Source organism: Monodelphis domestica, chromosome 1 (genome assembly GCF_027887165.1).
Source record: "Monodelphis domestica isolate mMonDom1 chromosome 1, mMonDom1.pri, whole genome shotgun sequence".
Lineage (NCBI taxonomy): Eukaryota > Metazoa > Chordata > Mammalia > Didelphimorphia > Didelphidae > Monodelphis > Monodelphis domestica.
In genome coordinates this window covers 397176148-397192620 of record NC_077227.1, presented here as the reverse complement: position 1 = coordinate 397192620, position 16473 = coordinate 397176148, and the positions used below count along the sequence as shown (strand labels likewise).

Sequence of the window (16473 nt, the reverse complement as noted above, 5' to 3'; positions counted from 1 at the left end):
GCCTGCTCCCTCATCTTCTTTTTTCCAGACTGAACATCCACAGTTCTTCATATGATAGGATGTTAATGCCCTTTCCTATCCTCACTGCTCTGCTTTGGATATTCCCCAGCTTATTAACATGTTCCTTAAAGATATAGGACCTGGAAATAAATATAATATACTAGATTTGGCCTAACTAGAATAGAATATAGCACTACTACAACTTCTACAATGCTAGAAACTATACCTCGTAACATCACTTAAGATGCTTTAAGTCAAAATGTTCTCTTCTCCCACATCTCTTGTACCTTCTACCATTGAAATAGATTTTTTTAATCCAAATGTCAGACTTTGCATTTATCTTTGTTAAAGTCCGTTTTATCAAATCAGGCCCAGTATTCTAGTCTATCAATATTTTTTTGAAATCTCACTTTTCCATCATCTCTCCTCTCCAATCTTTCCTTTACATATCTGCCAATTTAACATTCTTAAAGCATAGATTTGAATATGTCATTCCACTCTTCAAGAAACTTCTGTGACTCCCTATTGTCTCTAAAATAAAATAAGAATATACTTTTTTGGCATTTAAATGGTTTTTTAACATCTAAATCTTGTGTCGCTTCTCAGATTTATTTCATTTTATCCCTCCTTCACTGATTCTATATTTCTACCCAACTGGCCTGCCTTCGGTTTCATGTACACAACATTCCACATTGTCTCCATTCCTAGGATGTACTCCCTCCTCACTTATATCTTTTAGAATATCTTGCTTCCTTCTAGGTTTTGCTCAGGCACTGTCTCTTACATGAGAATTTCCTCAGTCCTCTAGCTGCTGGTGTCTTCCCTCCCCATTCCCCTGATAACTTACTTACTAATCTATTAATATATTTTATCCCCAATAAAAATTTAAGTTCCTTAAGGAACTGTTTCATTTCTATGTATGTCCAGGACTTAACATAGTTCCTTGCTATAGAAATGTTTACCTAATGGAATTGACATTTTCTAAGTTATTAATTGAAAAGTTTACTAAAATAGCAAAGAGTAAAGCATACATCCTGAGGTACTTAGAGTTTTCCCTCCAAACTGGAATCAAATTTTTATTTGACCGCTGAAATCATTTCCAAGTTCCCCTAATTGTACTATCATCAAGCTCACATTTTTTCCATGTTTTCTACAAGAACAGCATGAAACTATCAAATGCTTTGCTAAAATCTGGGTAAGCTCTGTCTATAGTTTTCTCCTGATCTACCAGTTTAATAACCCAGTTCAAAAATAGAAATGTAGTTATTCTGATGAGGCCTGCTGTTGAAATTATTTTGTTTTTTTGTGATCACTCTTTTCATGGATGTTTACTATAAATATCTTTTTAAAACTTTTTTTGTATCATTTACCTTGTTGGAAGTTTATTGCAAGTTAAGGACCCTTCAGGGAATAACGTTTTTTAAAAAAATAATATAACAAAGTAAAACAATTATACTGAAATGCAATTATAACAATATTTTTAAAAGCAAGTTCAGGGTCCCTATGTTAAGAATCTTTGTCCTAAAATTTTTCCTCACTGTCTTTAAATGAACATATTATTAACTTCTTTTTGAAAAAAGACACAATTGTCCACCTCAGATCCTGTAGTACCTCTTCAAAGATCATCATGACTTGACAATCGGATGCTAATTTTTTATGTACCTGAGGATGCAGTTCATCATTCTTTTGTATTTTTGTGCCTAGCTCAGTATATGACAAAAGGCAAATTAATAAATGTTTATCGATTAATCAGGCCTGTTGACTTTAAGTCATTAAGGATAGGTAGATAGTCTCTTGCTATTGTAAACCTTAAAATTTCTTAGATTTATGAATGTTGGAAATTTCCCCATTGGGAAATTTTAAAAGAAAGTTTACACTATCTATTTATTGTGTATATCAATTTCCTATTCACAATTTTGTACTCTCATTTCTAGTCCAAATATCACTTTCCTTAGCAGAAAAAAGAAGCAAAAGGTGAGCAGTACTGACAGAACTGTCACAGTTATCATAAGTGCCTGTTGTTCTAGGCATTGTGAGCAGTGGTCTCATCCTTCCTTATTCTCCATTTTGTCTATATTATAGCTGTTAAAAAAAGAGACAGCTTGTCAGAATGGAGACAAAAACTAGTCCTAGCATCACATTTGGCAATGTGACTTTGAATAAGCTTATTTAACCTCTCAGTCCCCCAGTCAATTCTCTCAAAGACTATAAATTGCAGAAAAGGTAGCAGTAAACATTAGAGGGAGTTTTTTATTTGGATTTCATCAAATGTTCATAAACTTCTGAATATCTCCACTGTTAATCTTCCTATATTCCTACACTTTCTACTGCATGGCATGGTGAAAATAGCGGCAGTTTTCTCTCTCCTGCTTTCATTCAGTTTAAAGCCCTTTCCATTAAATTTGCAAACATCTAGTCTTTACCCTTACTAGCCTATGTTATGTGTGCTGCAAGTCTAGAGAGGAGCCTGTCATTCCTATATTTTAAGTTGTGGTCCAGAAATCCATATCTGTATTTTCTGACATGATTATTTAATCGGCTACTCATCTCCAATGTGCTTTTCTCTTCTGAATACTTTGCTTTTAGTGGTTATCTGTATTGAAAAAACATACCTTTTATTCAAGATCTTATAATATTTAGTAATACTTCATAGGTTGTTTCTAGCCATATTGTCTGTGCCCACTTGAATCACTATTAATGAACAGAGGTCGCCCTATTAACTTGCCATATGACCTTGATCACATCCCTTTTTCTCCCTGGGCCACAATATTCCTTCTGGTGAAATGAGGTGGTTATAACTTTACGGTTCCTTCTAAGCATATCATTCTGTGATTCTATAATCCTTTATTATCCTTGAAATTTAGGGGCTTTCTTTTCTTTTCTTTTTTTTATTTACCAAGCATTTATTTTCTCTTCCTTCTCCTGTGGGAGGAAAAAAGAAAAAAGCGTTACTCAAAATATATTTGGGCAAGCAAAACAAATTTCCATGTTGTCTGTGTCAAAAAAAAAATGCCTCATTCTGTATCTTGAATCTATCACCTTTCTTTGGGAATTGAGCATTTCCCCCCTAGAATTATGATTGATTATTGCTTTAATCAAAGTTCTTATGTTTTTCTAAGTTGTGGGGTTTTTTTGTTTTGTTTTACTGTTTACAAGTTGTTTTTCTGGCTCTGCTCACTTCTCTCTGCATGAGTTTATACAAGTCTTCTCAAAATTTTCTTATACTATTTCTGTTTTGACTTTTTTTTAATCCTTACCTTCCATCTTAGAATCAATACTCTGTATTGGTTCCAAGGCAGAAGACTGGTAAGGGTTAGGCAATGGATGCTAAATGACTTGCCCAGGGTCACCCAGCTAGGAAGTTTCTGAGGTCAGATTTGAACTCAGGTCCTCCTGTCTCTAGGCCTGGCTCCCCATCCACTGAGCCACGCAGCTTTTAACATTTCTTAAAGGATGATACATTATATTACATTCATATATCATAATTTGTTCAATCATTCCTCAATTGATGAGCAGCCCCTTGATTTCCAATTCTATTGTATGACAAAAGAGCTGCTATAAATATTTTTGTAATTTTACTTTGGGATATAACTTTTTATCACTAGTCCTAAATTGTTAGAACGATAACCTGAAAATGAACAAAATGAACAAAATGTGATTATAGCAACACATGCAGAAAGTTTTAAAATAAAATGAAAACACTCGTTTCTGTTAAAAATTAAAAATAAAAACCATGCCAGAAAAATATAAATGAGCCTTCCTTAACCAAGAGCCAGCAATTATATATAATGAGGATAAACTGATGGCTTTTCTGATAAGAAGAGGGTAAAGCAAAAATATTTGTCATCCCTCCTATTTTATATCATTATAGAAATATACATTATAGCAATAAGAAAAAGAAATTAAGGAAATAATCATAGACCAAAAAAGGGGGAAAATATTTATTTTTTCAGATAATATAAGGTCATACTTAAGTAATACTAGAAAGTGAACTAAGAGTTAAATGAAAAAAATAGTTTTATCAAAGCTTTGGAATGTAAAACAACTAAAGAATGTATTTGGTAGTCTGTCTTCCAAAGCATACAGGAACTCTAGGAATACTACTATATAAATCATTCTTTCCTTAAATACAACTCTAAATAATTAGGGAACTATTTACTCATGAGTAGGTGAAGACAATATATTTTAAAATGGCAATTCTCTCTAAATTAATTGATTTACTTACTCAGTGCCATAGTAAACTACCGCACGGTTACTTTATAGATAGGAAAAAATTATAATGAAATTCTTGTGGAAGACCAAAAGTTCAAGAACTACATCAGAGTAGCTATACCAATCCACAGCTCCACCAACAATGTATTAATGCACCATATAGGTACTGTCTTAGTGCAGAAGTCAGTATTTCAATCTTATAAATTCAGGACACACAATCTTCCTGAAATTATCCACTTACCTCTAGGCTCTAGGTACTCTCTTAAGAATCCTATTTCTAATTGCCTTATAAACCATATCCATAACCGTTATCCCTTAATTTCCTTTTTTGATGGCTGATGTCACTTAACCCCAATTGTTTAGTTCTTACCACTTCTGTCTTAGAATTGATACTTAGCAGAGTAGTCGATAGAATGTAAGATTTTTTTAATAAGAAGTTGGTCCAGTCCAACCCCAGACAGACACTGGAGCCTCTTAGAGGTCCTGGTCACAGCTTGAGACCAGTTGCCGGTCTGCCTATCTTCTTGTCGTCAGTATCCTCAGTCTCACTTGTTACATCTAACTTTTACCTCCCTTTCCACAGGATGCCATGTGTGACTGCAGTGCTCAGTCACTGACTTCCTGCTTTGCTCGGCCTTCTCGGTCCATCACCAGACACTCTCCCTCCAAATGCCGACTACATCCTCCTGAAAACATCCGGGGAGGAGAGGCTTCTTCCAGCGAGTGATCATGCTGCCAAGGGACAGAACAGCAGTGCTCCCCTGGCCCCATTCCGTCCCTCAGCTAACAGTCAGAATGAGAAGCCAGATCTCCAGGGACCCACTGAACAGACCTGAAGCAGCTGATATGAGGCATCAGGGCCCAGAGCGGGTTCAGCAGCCTGTACATCTGTCTCCTAAACACCACCTTGCCTTGGAAGGAGGATTTAAGAAGCAGATGTTGCATCAAAGCCTGGAAGCCTGAGGAATACGTTCTGAGGGAGAGAAATGCAAGGGATCCCTTTCACACCAAACAACAGGGATGTCGTCTGTCAATCAGTATAATGACCTCCAGCCTTCAGATGGAAAGACAGGAATGGGAGATTAAAGCTGCTCGTTGGAGTATCATGCTAGGGATTTTCTCTGGGAGCCTCTTCTTGGGTGCTGAGGGAGTAGCAGGAACTTTTTGCTCAACTTAAATGTTTGTCTTAGGATGCCTAATCAGGAAGTGTCCTCTGGGGGCTACAGACACTCCAAACAGGCTACCACAGTATAGCTAGACTTGATGTGGTTTTGTGAAGAGATTTCAACAACTTAAGTCTTATACCCTAAAGTCTTCAGTGGGATGCCTTTTCCCTATAATCTTCCAGAGCATCAGGAAGATTTCCTTCCAGACAATAGGCAAGCCAGGAGGCATTGGCAGTGCCTGGCTACATGTGGGATAAAAGACCAGGAGCTTTAACAAGAAATTTGGTTGTACCAAATAGATGACTTTATATATCTTCATTACCATTCATTGCAGTTCAGACACCTAGTGTTGAGAAGACGTGTTCCATCCCTTGGGACAATCTAGTGAAGTCTTTGTGAAATTCATAATAGTTAGGTTCTGGCAATACCCCATAACAATGAACTGGACTTGGGCTTCTGCTCTGAGGCCTGGCTTAATCCTTTTGTCTCTCACATTTCTTACCCCCTGGCTCTGGCTGCCCTGGATTTCTGTGACTCTCCATGGAATATGATAGGGCAGCCAGCCACCTTAAAGAGTCTGGATCTTCAGATCCTAGGAGTAAGGGGCTTTGCAGCCCCCATCTTTGGCAGCTCATGTCCAACAATGATGTAGAAAAAACAATAAGAGACTCGTAGGGGCTACGGTCAAGGAATGTAGGCCTCAGGATCTGGGTGTACTTACAGAAGAAGCCAGGGAGCCATCAGTTAGCAGAGATTTTAATTGTCCCTGAAGCATTTGGACATCTTTGGCTTGAATCTTGCCCTTTCTTCAGACATCCTAGAACAGTAGTCAGCCTCAATACTATGTTTACATCAAGCAATGAAAAGCAAAGACATTCCTGCTAAACAACCTTGGTGGCTAGCTTAGTTGACCTAACCAGAGAAGAGTTAGCAAACCTGCTGTTTCCTGAACTATGAGGCAAAAAGACTCCAGAGCCTCCTGAGGCCCTGACACATGATACTGTTGAACTTTCTTGACTATAAATATTTAAGGTAGTTTATATTATTTTAATAATTTAATTCACCCCCTGATCCCTAGAGTAATTTATTGAGGGTTGAGAGTTATATCCTGTTCATCAGGACACAGGGCAACATGGTGTTCCTATTGAAATGTTGAAATGTTGGGGAAGTTGAGAGGGATACAAGGCAGTTCAGCAATTGAATATTGGTTTCCTTACTCATTTCCAGAGATCCACTTGGCACAGCTGAAATTCCAGAATGCTTAATTTCCAAACAATATGAATTAATTGCTTTGGATTCAGAACCCAGATTCTCATTCATAGGCAACAATTGTACTGGATCTGACATCCCAATATCCCCTTCCTAAGTTCCCATTAACAGGGATGTGAGGATTGGGTTGATTCCACCATTTCCCATACATTTCCCATTTCAATTTTCAATTTCCCTTCCCACTTTTTTATGAGCCAAACATAGGTCCTTGAGCCTCAGCCACGCTTGGTGATCCCTGAGATTCCCAGCCAGTGTACTCAGTGGAAAACTAGACTGAACCTAGAGAGTGTTCAATGCAGCTTTGCACATAGATTTTAAAGTTTCTACTAGCCTCCCTAAATTTTCACCAGCCTGTCCATACTTAGCCTTAATGTCTGGTAGCACATTCACTGCCTCCTAAAGATCTTCCCCTAGTCACATACTGACTATCCATTTTTTCTACCTCCCTTCCCACCTATCTTAGTCATTCCACTTCTTCCAAGCCACCTTTCCCTAACAGCTCATGCATCTATCTATATGTTAAGTCCCAAGTTTCCTTAACCACTGGGTCTGAAATCGCCAAGATGGTGGGAAGTGGCTCAGTATTGTTCTCCCTGTACAGAATATGCTTCAAGGAGCCACTGAGTCTCAGTTGAGGGAGCTAGTTTTCAGGGGGGTTCTGGCAGCCTTAACTGGCCACTCTAATCACACTCTTTAATCAAGAGAGTAGCCCTGTTAATTTTCATCTGTCCCTGTTAGTTACAAAGCCATCTTGGAAATGCTCTCTAATGCTCATATCTAGCAGCAGTCCAAGCCCTTCTGTCATACTTCAAGACCTGACAAAGGTCTTGACCATCAACTTCTCTCCAGCTGAGTGGTTAGATAGACTGCCTGAGAGAGCTGAAAGCAGTCAGCCTCCAATGTGATCCCTCTATAGGGAGTACCTGGTGCCAATGTACCCTGTTCACCTCAGTTCTGAGGCGCACACACAGATACACACAGAGCTCTGCTCTTCCTGATTGTGTCCCAGAGCCGTTGCAAAATTTTCTATCTGACTTAAACTGCAAAGAAAGAGCTAAAAAGAGCAGAAAACTCAGATCTGACAAGATTTCCATCTTGGAGCAACAACTCATTTCATTTCACTTGATCATCCAGATAGACTTGAAAATGTTCCTCAGAACCCCAAATAATCTTGCTCAACCCTACTGAGCACTTTCTGGTAAGTTATCAAAAGTCATTAGTCTCCATTCCCTTTTGGCTGAATGTTGGTGATGTTTATGTTATTAACTTGTTCTTCACGCTGTGTTCTGAAATGATGTTTGAAAGGTTCAGTGTTCCACGTATAAATAGCAAGAAGGGCATACTGTATGGAGAAGTACTGCCATCTTAGAGAGGACTCTTAACCTGCAAAATCAAAAGGGATCCAGTGAGGCAAAAATCCAAATCCTAACACACAGAATGAGAAAATGCAATCAACAGCCTTCATGGGATAAGTCCTGGATTAAGTGAGAGGTTTTTACTATTCCATTGCATGATTGCTGGGTTGACTATTAATTTGGGGGTGAAACACTGCCAGTGGAAAGATACCAGATGCCTTCTACACTGCCCCACTCTGGTGGCACAGTACCCAAGGGTATCCAGATACTACTTTGGGACTGCTTGACCCTTGGTGTGGAGTTGAGAGGTGTGTGTGGCTCCACTGCTCTCAAATACATCACTAAGAAACCCCAACCAACTCTGTGAAGAGATGGAGACCCAAGAATAATGGATTGCCAACCCCAGCCAATTTGCCTTACTATCCCAAGGAGCATGGGAAGAGAGAAAAGCCTTGGCCCCTCTCCTCTGCCACCCCAGCTCCATGTAAGCAACAGCTTCCTCCTCCAAATGAGAGAAGCTTTGAAATCTGATTTTTAGTATAACACTCTTTTCTATATTTTGCATGCAGTTGTACATGATCATTTATTGTTCTAATGGAAGCTCTGGACAGTGGGTTTTTAATGGGGTTAAAATATTTCATGTAAATACTGACTTGGTTTTGTTTTTAGTGTTTTAATTTGTAACTAGGGTTTTTGTTTGGAATTTTTTATTTTAAAGAATTTACTATTTTGGAATGTCATTTCTCGCTCTCTTTTTTTCTTCCCCAAATGCCTTTAAGTATTGTTAACATTCCCAAGGCAGAGAACTGCCTGAATTGTGGGTGGGTATCCCTAGAGGGATTGTGGAACCCCAAAATGAAGAGGTTTTCATCCCTCCCCCATCAATTATCCTAACTTCTTCTCCTTCCAAATTCCCTCGTTTTAAAGTACCATTTGCCCTCTACCTGCGTGGGTTGCCAAGCTATGCCCTTATACTACTAGATTCTCAGTTGGTTATAGCTTTTGGAAAAATTCAGAATGAAGCTGGGAGCCCCTTTATGAAATCCTTTCTGTCATAATGTAGGGTTTTCTCATCTTTCCTTGCTGCTTGTTATAAAGCTAAGTCACAGACACTAGCAAGAAGAATGGAGAAATGAGAAAATGATTTACAAATTTGAAACTAAATATGAACCAATATTGTATAGTATTCATTTCCCCTGCCTGTCATATCTCCTAATGCTACTCAGATTTTAGCATTGGTTTTTAACATTAACATTCACTACCCCAATACCCACTCCAGTCTCTAAAACATCTATAAAATGATTCCATTTCTACTAGGGCCCTCTCTTCCAAAGTTTTAATCTTCCCTTTGATGACCATTTCATGAGTGGATGACCTTCTTCAAATGTTTTCCCTAGCAGGCCTTCCTTTCCCAGTAAAAAAAAACCATCCCTAAAAATTACAGATTCATTAATGCATTCTTAATATCTGTTTAAGACTATGGGGAAGCCACTGACTTTTCTTCACAGTTTTTGACAGGGCAAAAAACTTGTTCATTTTCTTCCTGCCCCTTATGTCTCCAGTTTCCTTCTCCTTGCCCCAAATACTCTTGTGACTTATACATCCTCTTCTTCCTGTCCTCACTTACCTAACTCCATCCTTAGTGCCAATTCTCCAGAATCCTCCTCCTTTGTTGATAATTGTTCACATTTATTTTTTAATAGTTCACATTTAGGTAGGTTTTAAGGTTTACAAGGTGTTTTCCTCATAACAATCCTGTGAATTAAGTAAATGTGATTGTTTCAATTTTACAGATGATGAAACTGAGATTCAGAATAATTGACTTGGGATCAGAGAACAAGCTGGGAGCTAGAATTCATGCCCAAGTCTCTTGACTTCCTCTACACTATACTGCCTCCTCTTGCCTTCTAAATCTGCCAGTCAGCACAACAGCTGTACCCACTTTTTCTCTATTGTTGCACCTTTTCTAACTCATAGTAGAGACAGTTTTATGTGCAAAGGCCCTAAACCATGATCTGTATTCCGTACCCTAGACATAAAGCATCTATGGTCCTGAGGTTCAGGAAATTCCCTAGAGTGTTTTGCTGTCTCTGTTGTTGACATAATGTTGTTACCCTGGGCAGGGAAGTCACATGATTACTCTGTATGTCAATTTCCCAATATGTAAAAGAAGATAATAATCCCTTTTCTTTCTACACAAGGGTTGGTAGGTTGCATCCCATCCCCAAAACAAAACATTTATTAAACATCTACTGTTGGGTAAATGTTAACAGGCTAATATTTTAAAAGGCTACTTTGAAAAATAACATTATTGACCTTCTTTACACATAGGGTATACATGCTGTGCCAGCCCCTGTATGGCCCCCTATCCATACAGATGCTATCACCATATGGATATATTTGCTCTCTAAATCACAACATTCATCTAACTGTGCCCAAACCCCATTCGTTTCTGCCCCAGTTTTCTTCTCCTGTACCCCAAAGCAGCTGTGCTAGATGAGCACATCTTGTCATACTTAGTAGTTCTACTTGTTACACATTCATTTTATATCTCTCCCTACCCTCACCTTACCTCCCTATAACCTCCTCCTAATCACTTGCCCATCCATCTCTCCAGCTAACACATCAGCATGGAACCTTTGCCTGCACATACACAATAGCCCACAGTAGATCTGTCCTATGGACTCACCTCCCACAGACTAGGGATATAAATCATCATATACAAAGTATGTACCCAGGAACTTTACCCATGGCAGATAGAGTATATTCCTGCAAACTCACCAGACTTACATAGTACCTTCTAACACAAGAAACCAACAATTGTATGCTTCAAGCCTCTGTGTGTACTACATACTTTAACAGCATGCACACACATGCACACTGCCATTCAAATTATTATTAAAGAGCAGAAAAGTCACTTATGATCATTTAGAGGGCACCAACTCCTAACCCTCCATTGATCAAACTGGAAAAATCATTCCCTTGGTGCCTTGGTTTCTATAGACACATGTAATGTAGTAGGGGATGGGAAGCCTATTATCTCTGCAGTGGATGCATCCTGCCTTGGCTAAATGAGTCCCTGCTTCTCTCCAGCTCTCCTAGAATCAATTCTCCCAAGAAGGGTATACCTACCTGAATCAATTCTCCCAAGAAGGGTATACCTACCTGGTCCCCCTCATTGCTGAAGGCAACAGTAGGACCCTGAACCCTTTACTCCACATATTAGAATCTGGTGTTTTTAAACACTCAAACCAGAGAAATACTTTAAAATTTTAGTTCCCAGATTCAAGTTCTGAATAGAAATGTTCTGCTCCTGTCAAGAAATTGAGCTCCTCCAGTGTTCAGGATAGGGGAAGGTCCTCTACCACAGGATTCCCTCAGTAACTCTGAGTCCTTTTATAACCAGTTATCCCCTTTAATTAAAAACCTCTATCAAGATCGGAGTTCTTGGTCTTTTCAAGGTTTTCCTTCTCATTTTGTTAAATATCTCACTGGGGCTATCTTACATGATCCCCTGCTTCATTTCCAGCTAGGCAGCTGAACTGAACCAAAAAAGCAAAATAAAATCCAAGAATTCAAAATTTTGTGGTTTTTTCTGAATATTGAAACCACCCTCTGAAAAGTCTGAAACAGAAATGAATCTGCTCAATCTCTAAAACTATTGATTCTAAACATTAAATTAATTTCTCATTTAAATATTATCTTGTTTTACATATAAGGAAACTGAGGTACAGAGAATGTGATTTGCCTAAGGTGGCAAAGCCAATAAATAGCAAAGCCTAGTCTCCTGATTCTAAGACTGATGGTCACTCAAAACTTGTTCCCTCATCTGTAAAATTAAGATAATAGTTCACAACCTACCCCACAGGATAGTTGTAAGAAAAATCACTTTGGATAATTCATACCATTACATCAGTGTGACCTTTGAACTGACACAATATGTCATTTGGTTTAAGTCCTTATTTCCAACTAGGTATACGTTTCCTGAACCCCAACCACTACTTCTCTTAGTCTTACTCCTCATAAAGACAATATCTGTTCCAAAAAGACCCTGGCCCAACTTCTAGTTAGCCTCTTTTAGATTCCTCATTCCACTTTACAAGTTCCCAGACTCATCCCTCCCCAATCCCTCACTGTCCTTCCTCCCACTCTATAGTATCTGCTGTCAGCCTTCTCCTCCCCAATGCCTAGACTTCCCCAGCCCATGTACATTTGTTCTAAAGATTCTTAAGGATTTCCTGAAGCATTTCCCCATCTATCCATCCCACAGAATGCCTTCTGCTCCCCAAGATCCACTTTTGGAAGTGCCTGAGCTATGAAATCTGCTTTCTTCCTCAGCTTTTTCAGTACATAAAAAGATTTTTCTTGTCATTTTCTAAATACTCCCTTTATCAATACAAATAACAACCTTTTTGCACCTTAGTAGATAATTTCATGAGTGCTGTGGCCAAAAATAGTATCAGGCAACTAACTTTCCTGTGACAAGACTTTCTGAACAAAGCTGGTCATCATTTGACATATAGTCTCTTCTCCAAATATCTACTCAGTCTTTGCAGCATAGTAAGACCTGCTAGAGCTTGTCCTCACCTGGAATCATGTTCATTTCCACAGTGTAATTTAGTGGAGGAACTCCAAATTAATTTATAGAATTTATGTTTCTAGGAATTTTTTTGCATGTTATTTATTTATTTATTTTGTTTCTGTGGACATTGAAATCTACTTCCTTTCTATCTTGGGTCAGGCTGGACTAGACCAACCTGGAAAAACTACTGATTGGACTTTGCCTAAATATGTCCAACCTCAGCTGCAGCACTGCCAAGACCCTGATACAACCTGCAAATTCTATTCAGGGTTTATAGCTTCCATATAAATATTTTAGGAACTGGGCCTGGGGCTCCTAACTTGTTCCTGCTCTCCCTGCCTTCTAGTAGCTCTAAAGTGGAATATGCAGGGCTCAATTTCACCTCTGAGACTATTAAATGTTTATTTTCAGCTCTTAATACTCTTTTCTTACATACTAGGCACAAAAGCAAAAAAGTTTTTTGTCAACTTCATTTGGAGACTAGGTACTTCCCCAGATGTTTGGTAAATCTACACGTCTAAGTCTACAAACCTGACTCTCACTGCCTGAAGTACTTTTCTTACCACCTCTGAACCATCCCAGAACCTTGTGTGTTCTCAACTCCCATTCTTTTATCTTTTTCACAGTACACTTAATAGATTTCTTGAACATTTCTCAAGTTTCCCTCTTTTGACTGTCCCATTTTTCTCTTGTCCCAGGTATGAGTGTCCTTAAGCAAAATCTGGAATTATTTCCAGGGTCCCCACCTATTGGCTCCGGTAGGCTTTTGCTCTCCTTCTGTATCCCCTCCTGTGCCTCATTTTTGCAGGGCCATGCTCCAAGTTAAATGTCATCAACACTATGATAATGTGATCACTGATGAGGGTTTATTACTCTTGCCAGGAGTATTTGGGTTTAGGAAAGCTTTCAAGACTCAAGAATTTTAATGATTTTTTTCAGGCATCCATAGGTAGGTGGAAGGCTATTTTCAGGCAGGACATCCTGCCAGGATCTTGTTAAAACCACATTACATAAGAAACCTGCCTGCAAAAATCAACCTTGTCCTCAGCCTAAGAATCCCTCTGTCTTTATACATCTCAACATGGATTCCTTAACTTTCCCTCCCTTTCAGCTCTGTGTGTTGATTAGTTAAAGGCTTGAAGAAAGAGCATTTAGGTAGCCTTAAAGAAGGTGATGAAGTGATCAATCTCAGTAGTGTCCAAAGATATTCCTTTAGTTCCCCCAAAAACTATTTTAATCTGGCCAAAATTTAGGCTGGGAGGTGCTGTAAGCATGGCCAAACCAGAGCCAGCAGGCAAATGTAAAAAAGGAGGCAGCTCAGAAGGAAAAAGGGAGATCCAAATCAACAGCCTCTAGGTTGTATGTTACTTTGTGACATACCATGAATGGAGAGACCATTATGATCAGTTTGTTAAACATGGCAAAATACCAGAAATTAAGAAATTTAAGTTCTATGTACCAGCCTTATCAATAATTATATTTAAGGCCTTAAGCAAGTCTCTTCTCCGAGGGTCTCAGTTCTTCATTTGTCAAATGAGAAGGCTGAATTATATGATCTATCACTAAGATCCCACCAAATGCTAAGATTCAATGATAATGGGATTAACATAGACAACAGGTATAGTATACTCCTGGCTTTCTTCTACCTTTGCTATAATTCTAATGTGCTTCTCCAGTTGGTGCCTTAGTTTGCCTGTCAGCAATACTGGGGATGTTTCCCAGTATTAGCATAGGATTGTAAGAATTGAGATTAGGAGAACATATGGAAAAAAAGCTTGGAGGTCTCCCTAAGGTCAAAGATTTTTCATAATTTGAGCTTCCTCTAGAAACTTGGCCATCCTTAATCTTAAATTAGGAGAGATCATACACAGCTAGAAAAATAATGCTGGTTCTGTCAAAGTGAAGATTGCTGGTGATCCTTTTGGAGAGGAAGAAATGCACTTGAGGAATATCAGATACAGGGAACTCCTGAAGCATGTTTCCCAGCTTTCAGCTACGGTAATAGATGACCAACTGACCTGTCAAAGATCATTTTCCCAATTATCAGAAGGGGCAGTTCCAAAGGCTAAATTTTCAGGTTTTCCCTGATACCTGAGAACAGTGGGATCTCATTTCTGCATATCATCAACAAACAGGTCCTTGGTACCCTTCTGCACAGGGCCTTATGGAAAGGTTAGTGAGACAGCACTTTCTACAATGATAATCTGTCTAAGGAATTAATTTAAGTACAACCTTTGGAAGCAGTGTGGGGTTTGGTAATATGAGATCAGATGGAAGATATTCAAAAATCTCTGGACCCTAGTTGACCATAGCATTTAGTAGGCCTAATCCCATAAGTGGGTTGTATTGATGTCTTCTAATATCATACATAGGGAGCACATGGTAGGGGAAAATTCTAGAGGATGGAGCTTGTCCCAAAGGTGATGATGGGTCTGGGAACCTTCTGACCTGAGATCTAAGGAACTTCCTTACCCTAGGTTGGTTCATTATCTAGACCATGACTAGATTCTGGATTGAGATTGATCTTTCTGTCTAGTGTGAGGCTACTTCTAGAAATGTTAAGAAAGTTTTTGTGAGAGCTAGGACAAATCTGGGGAGGGGAGGTACTAGCTTAGGGATAGGAAGGTGCAAGGATCAGTAGGATCTTGGGGTCTCTGGGCTGGCTGAGTAAGCATCTCCTTTGCCAGGGCTCTCAAATCTCTACCAGGTGCCCTGGTTCATTTGAAAGAAGCTCAAACTTTGTCCCTGGTCTGATTTGTTCTAAACATTCTCCCAGTAGACCTTATAAGACATTTTAAGATTGTTGCCAAAAAATGGCTCCAAAAACTTCATTTGGGGTTTGACACTGCCTCATCTCATTCAGGATCCTCCCTCTACCAGCAGATACTGTGAAACTGCCTTTCCAAATTCAGCCGGGGGGTGTGTATGGGGGCGTGTGATCCTTTTAGAACATATCGTCAAGAGAAATCCCTGCCTGCATGGGAAGTTCCCTTGGTGGAGGGGGAAAGGGCTGGAGCATCTTCAGATTTAGCCGTTTCCCTGTAACAATGAGCATTCCAAGTGGAAATGCTCTTTCCTCTAACTCATGTCTTCAAAGGTTTCTTTCCTAGGACCAGATGCTATGATGACCATGTTCTAATCCACCAGCTGTCCCTTCTCCCTGTTTCTTATTTCATACATTAAAATTGTTGTACAGTGTATACTTATAAAATGTTTTTAATGGTTGTAGATCTGAAATAAAGTCACAAGAGCTGTTTAAATGAACTCTGCCCTCCATTTGTTTCTTCCTGGTTACTAAGAAATTTTGAAATTCTAGTGTTCCCTTTATGAGGAATGCCACTGTTTGACAAAGTTCCCTACCAACACTTGCCTGATAACTTCTTTAAATTTTTTAGAGAAGAAAATAGTTCCAAGAATGAGAATCCTAAAGGAGGGATCTTGGAGGTCATCTGGTCCAAAAAATAATCTGTACAATATCCCCAACAAATGGTTGTAAAACCTCTTTGAAGACTCTGCAGCAATAAACAACTAATTTGCTCCCAAGGCAGTACATTCAAATTTTGTAAAGTTTGAATTGGCAGGAAGTTTTTCCTTAAACTGAAATCTGTAATAGGACATCCTGAAGTGGGTGTGCACTTTGATTTTCCTAAATTTTCTTTAATGCCCTAAGGGAAACCTCTAGATCTATATCATATGGGGCCTTTTTTAATGTTTTAAAAGGTCACACATGAAGAAACCAGCAATGAGATGAAACTGATTAAAAAGCCAATTCTTGGGGCAGCTAAGTGGCTCAGTGGATAGAAAGCCAGGACTGGAGATGAGAGGTCCTGGGTGCCACTGATCTCAAGACTTCTTGAGTGACCCTCGGCAAGTCACTTAACTTAAATTG

At 39.0% G+C, this 16473-nt stretch overlaps 1 protein-coding gene across 2 annotated transcripts in view; it reads left to right on the top strand.

Moving 5' to 3' along the window:
* The window catches only part of SOGA1 (suppressor of glucose, autophagy associated 1), a 141178-nt gene extending 125330 nt beyond the window's left edge, over positions 1–15848 (top strand). For both annotated transcript variants that reach the window (XM_056811849.1, XM_056811848.1), the window contains one exon: positions 4796–15848. In XM_056811849.1, the coding sequence (XP_056667827.1) occupies positions 4796–4939 (144 nt within the window). In that variant the 3' untranslated portion in view covers positions 4940–15848. The remainder of the gene's footprint in view (positions 1–4795) is intronic.
* Positions 15849–16473: the final 625 nt, after the last annotated feature.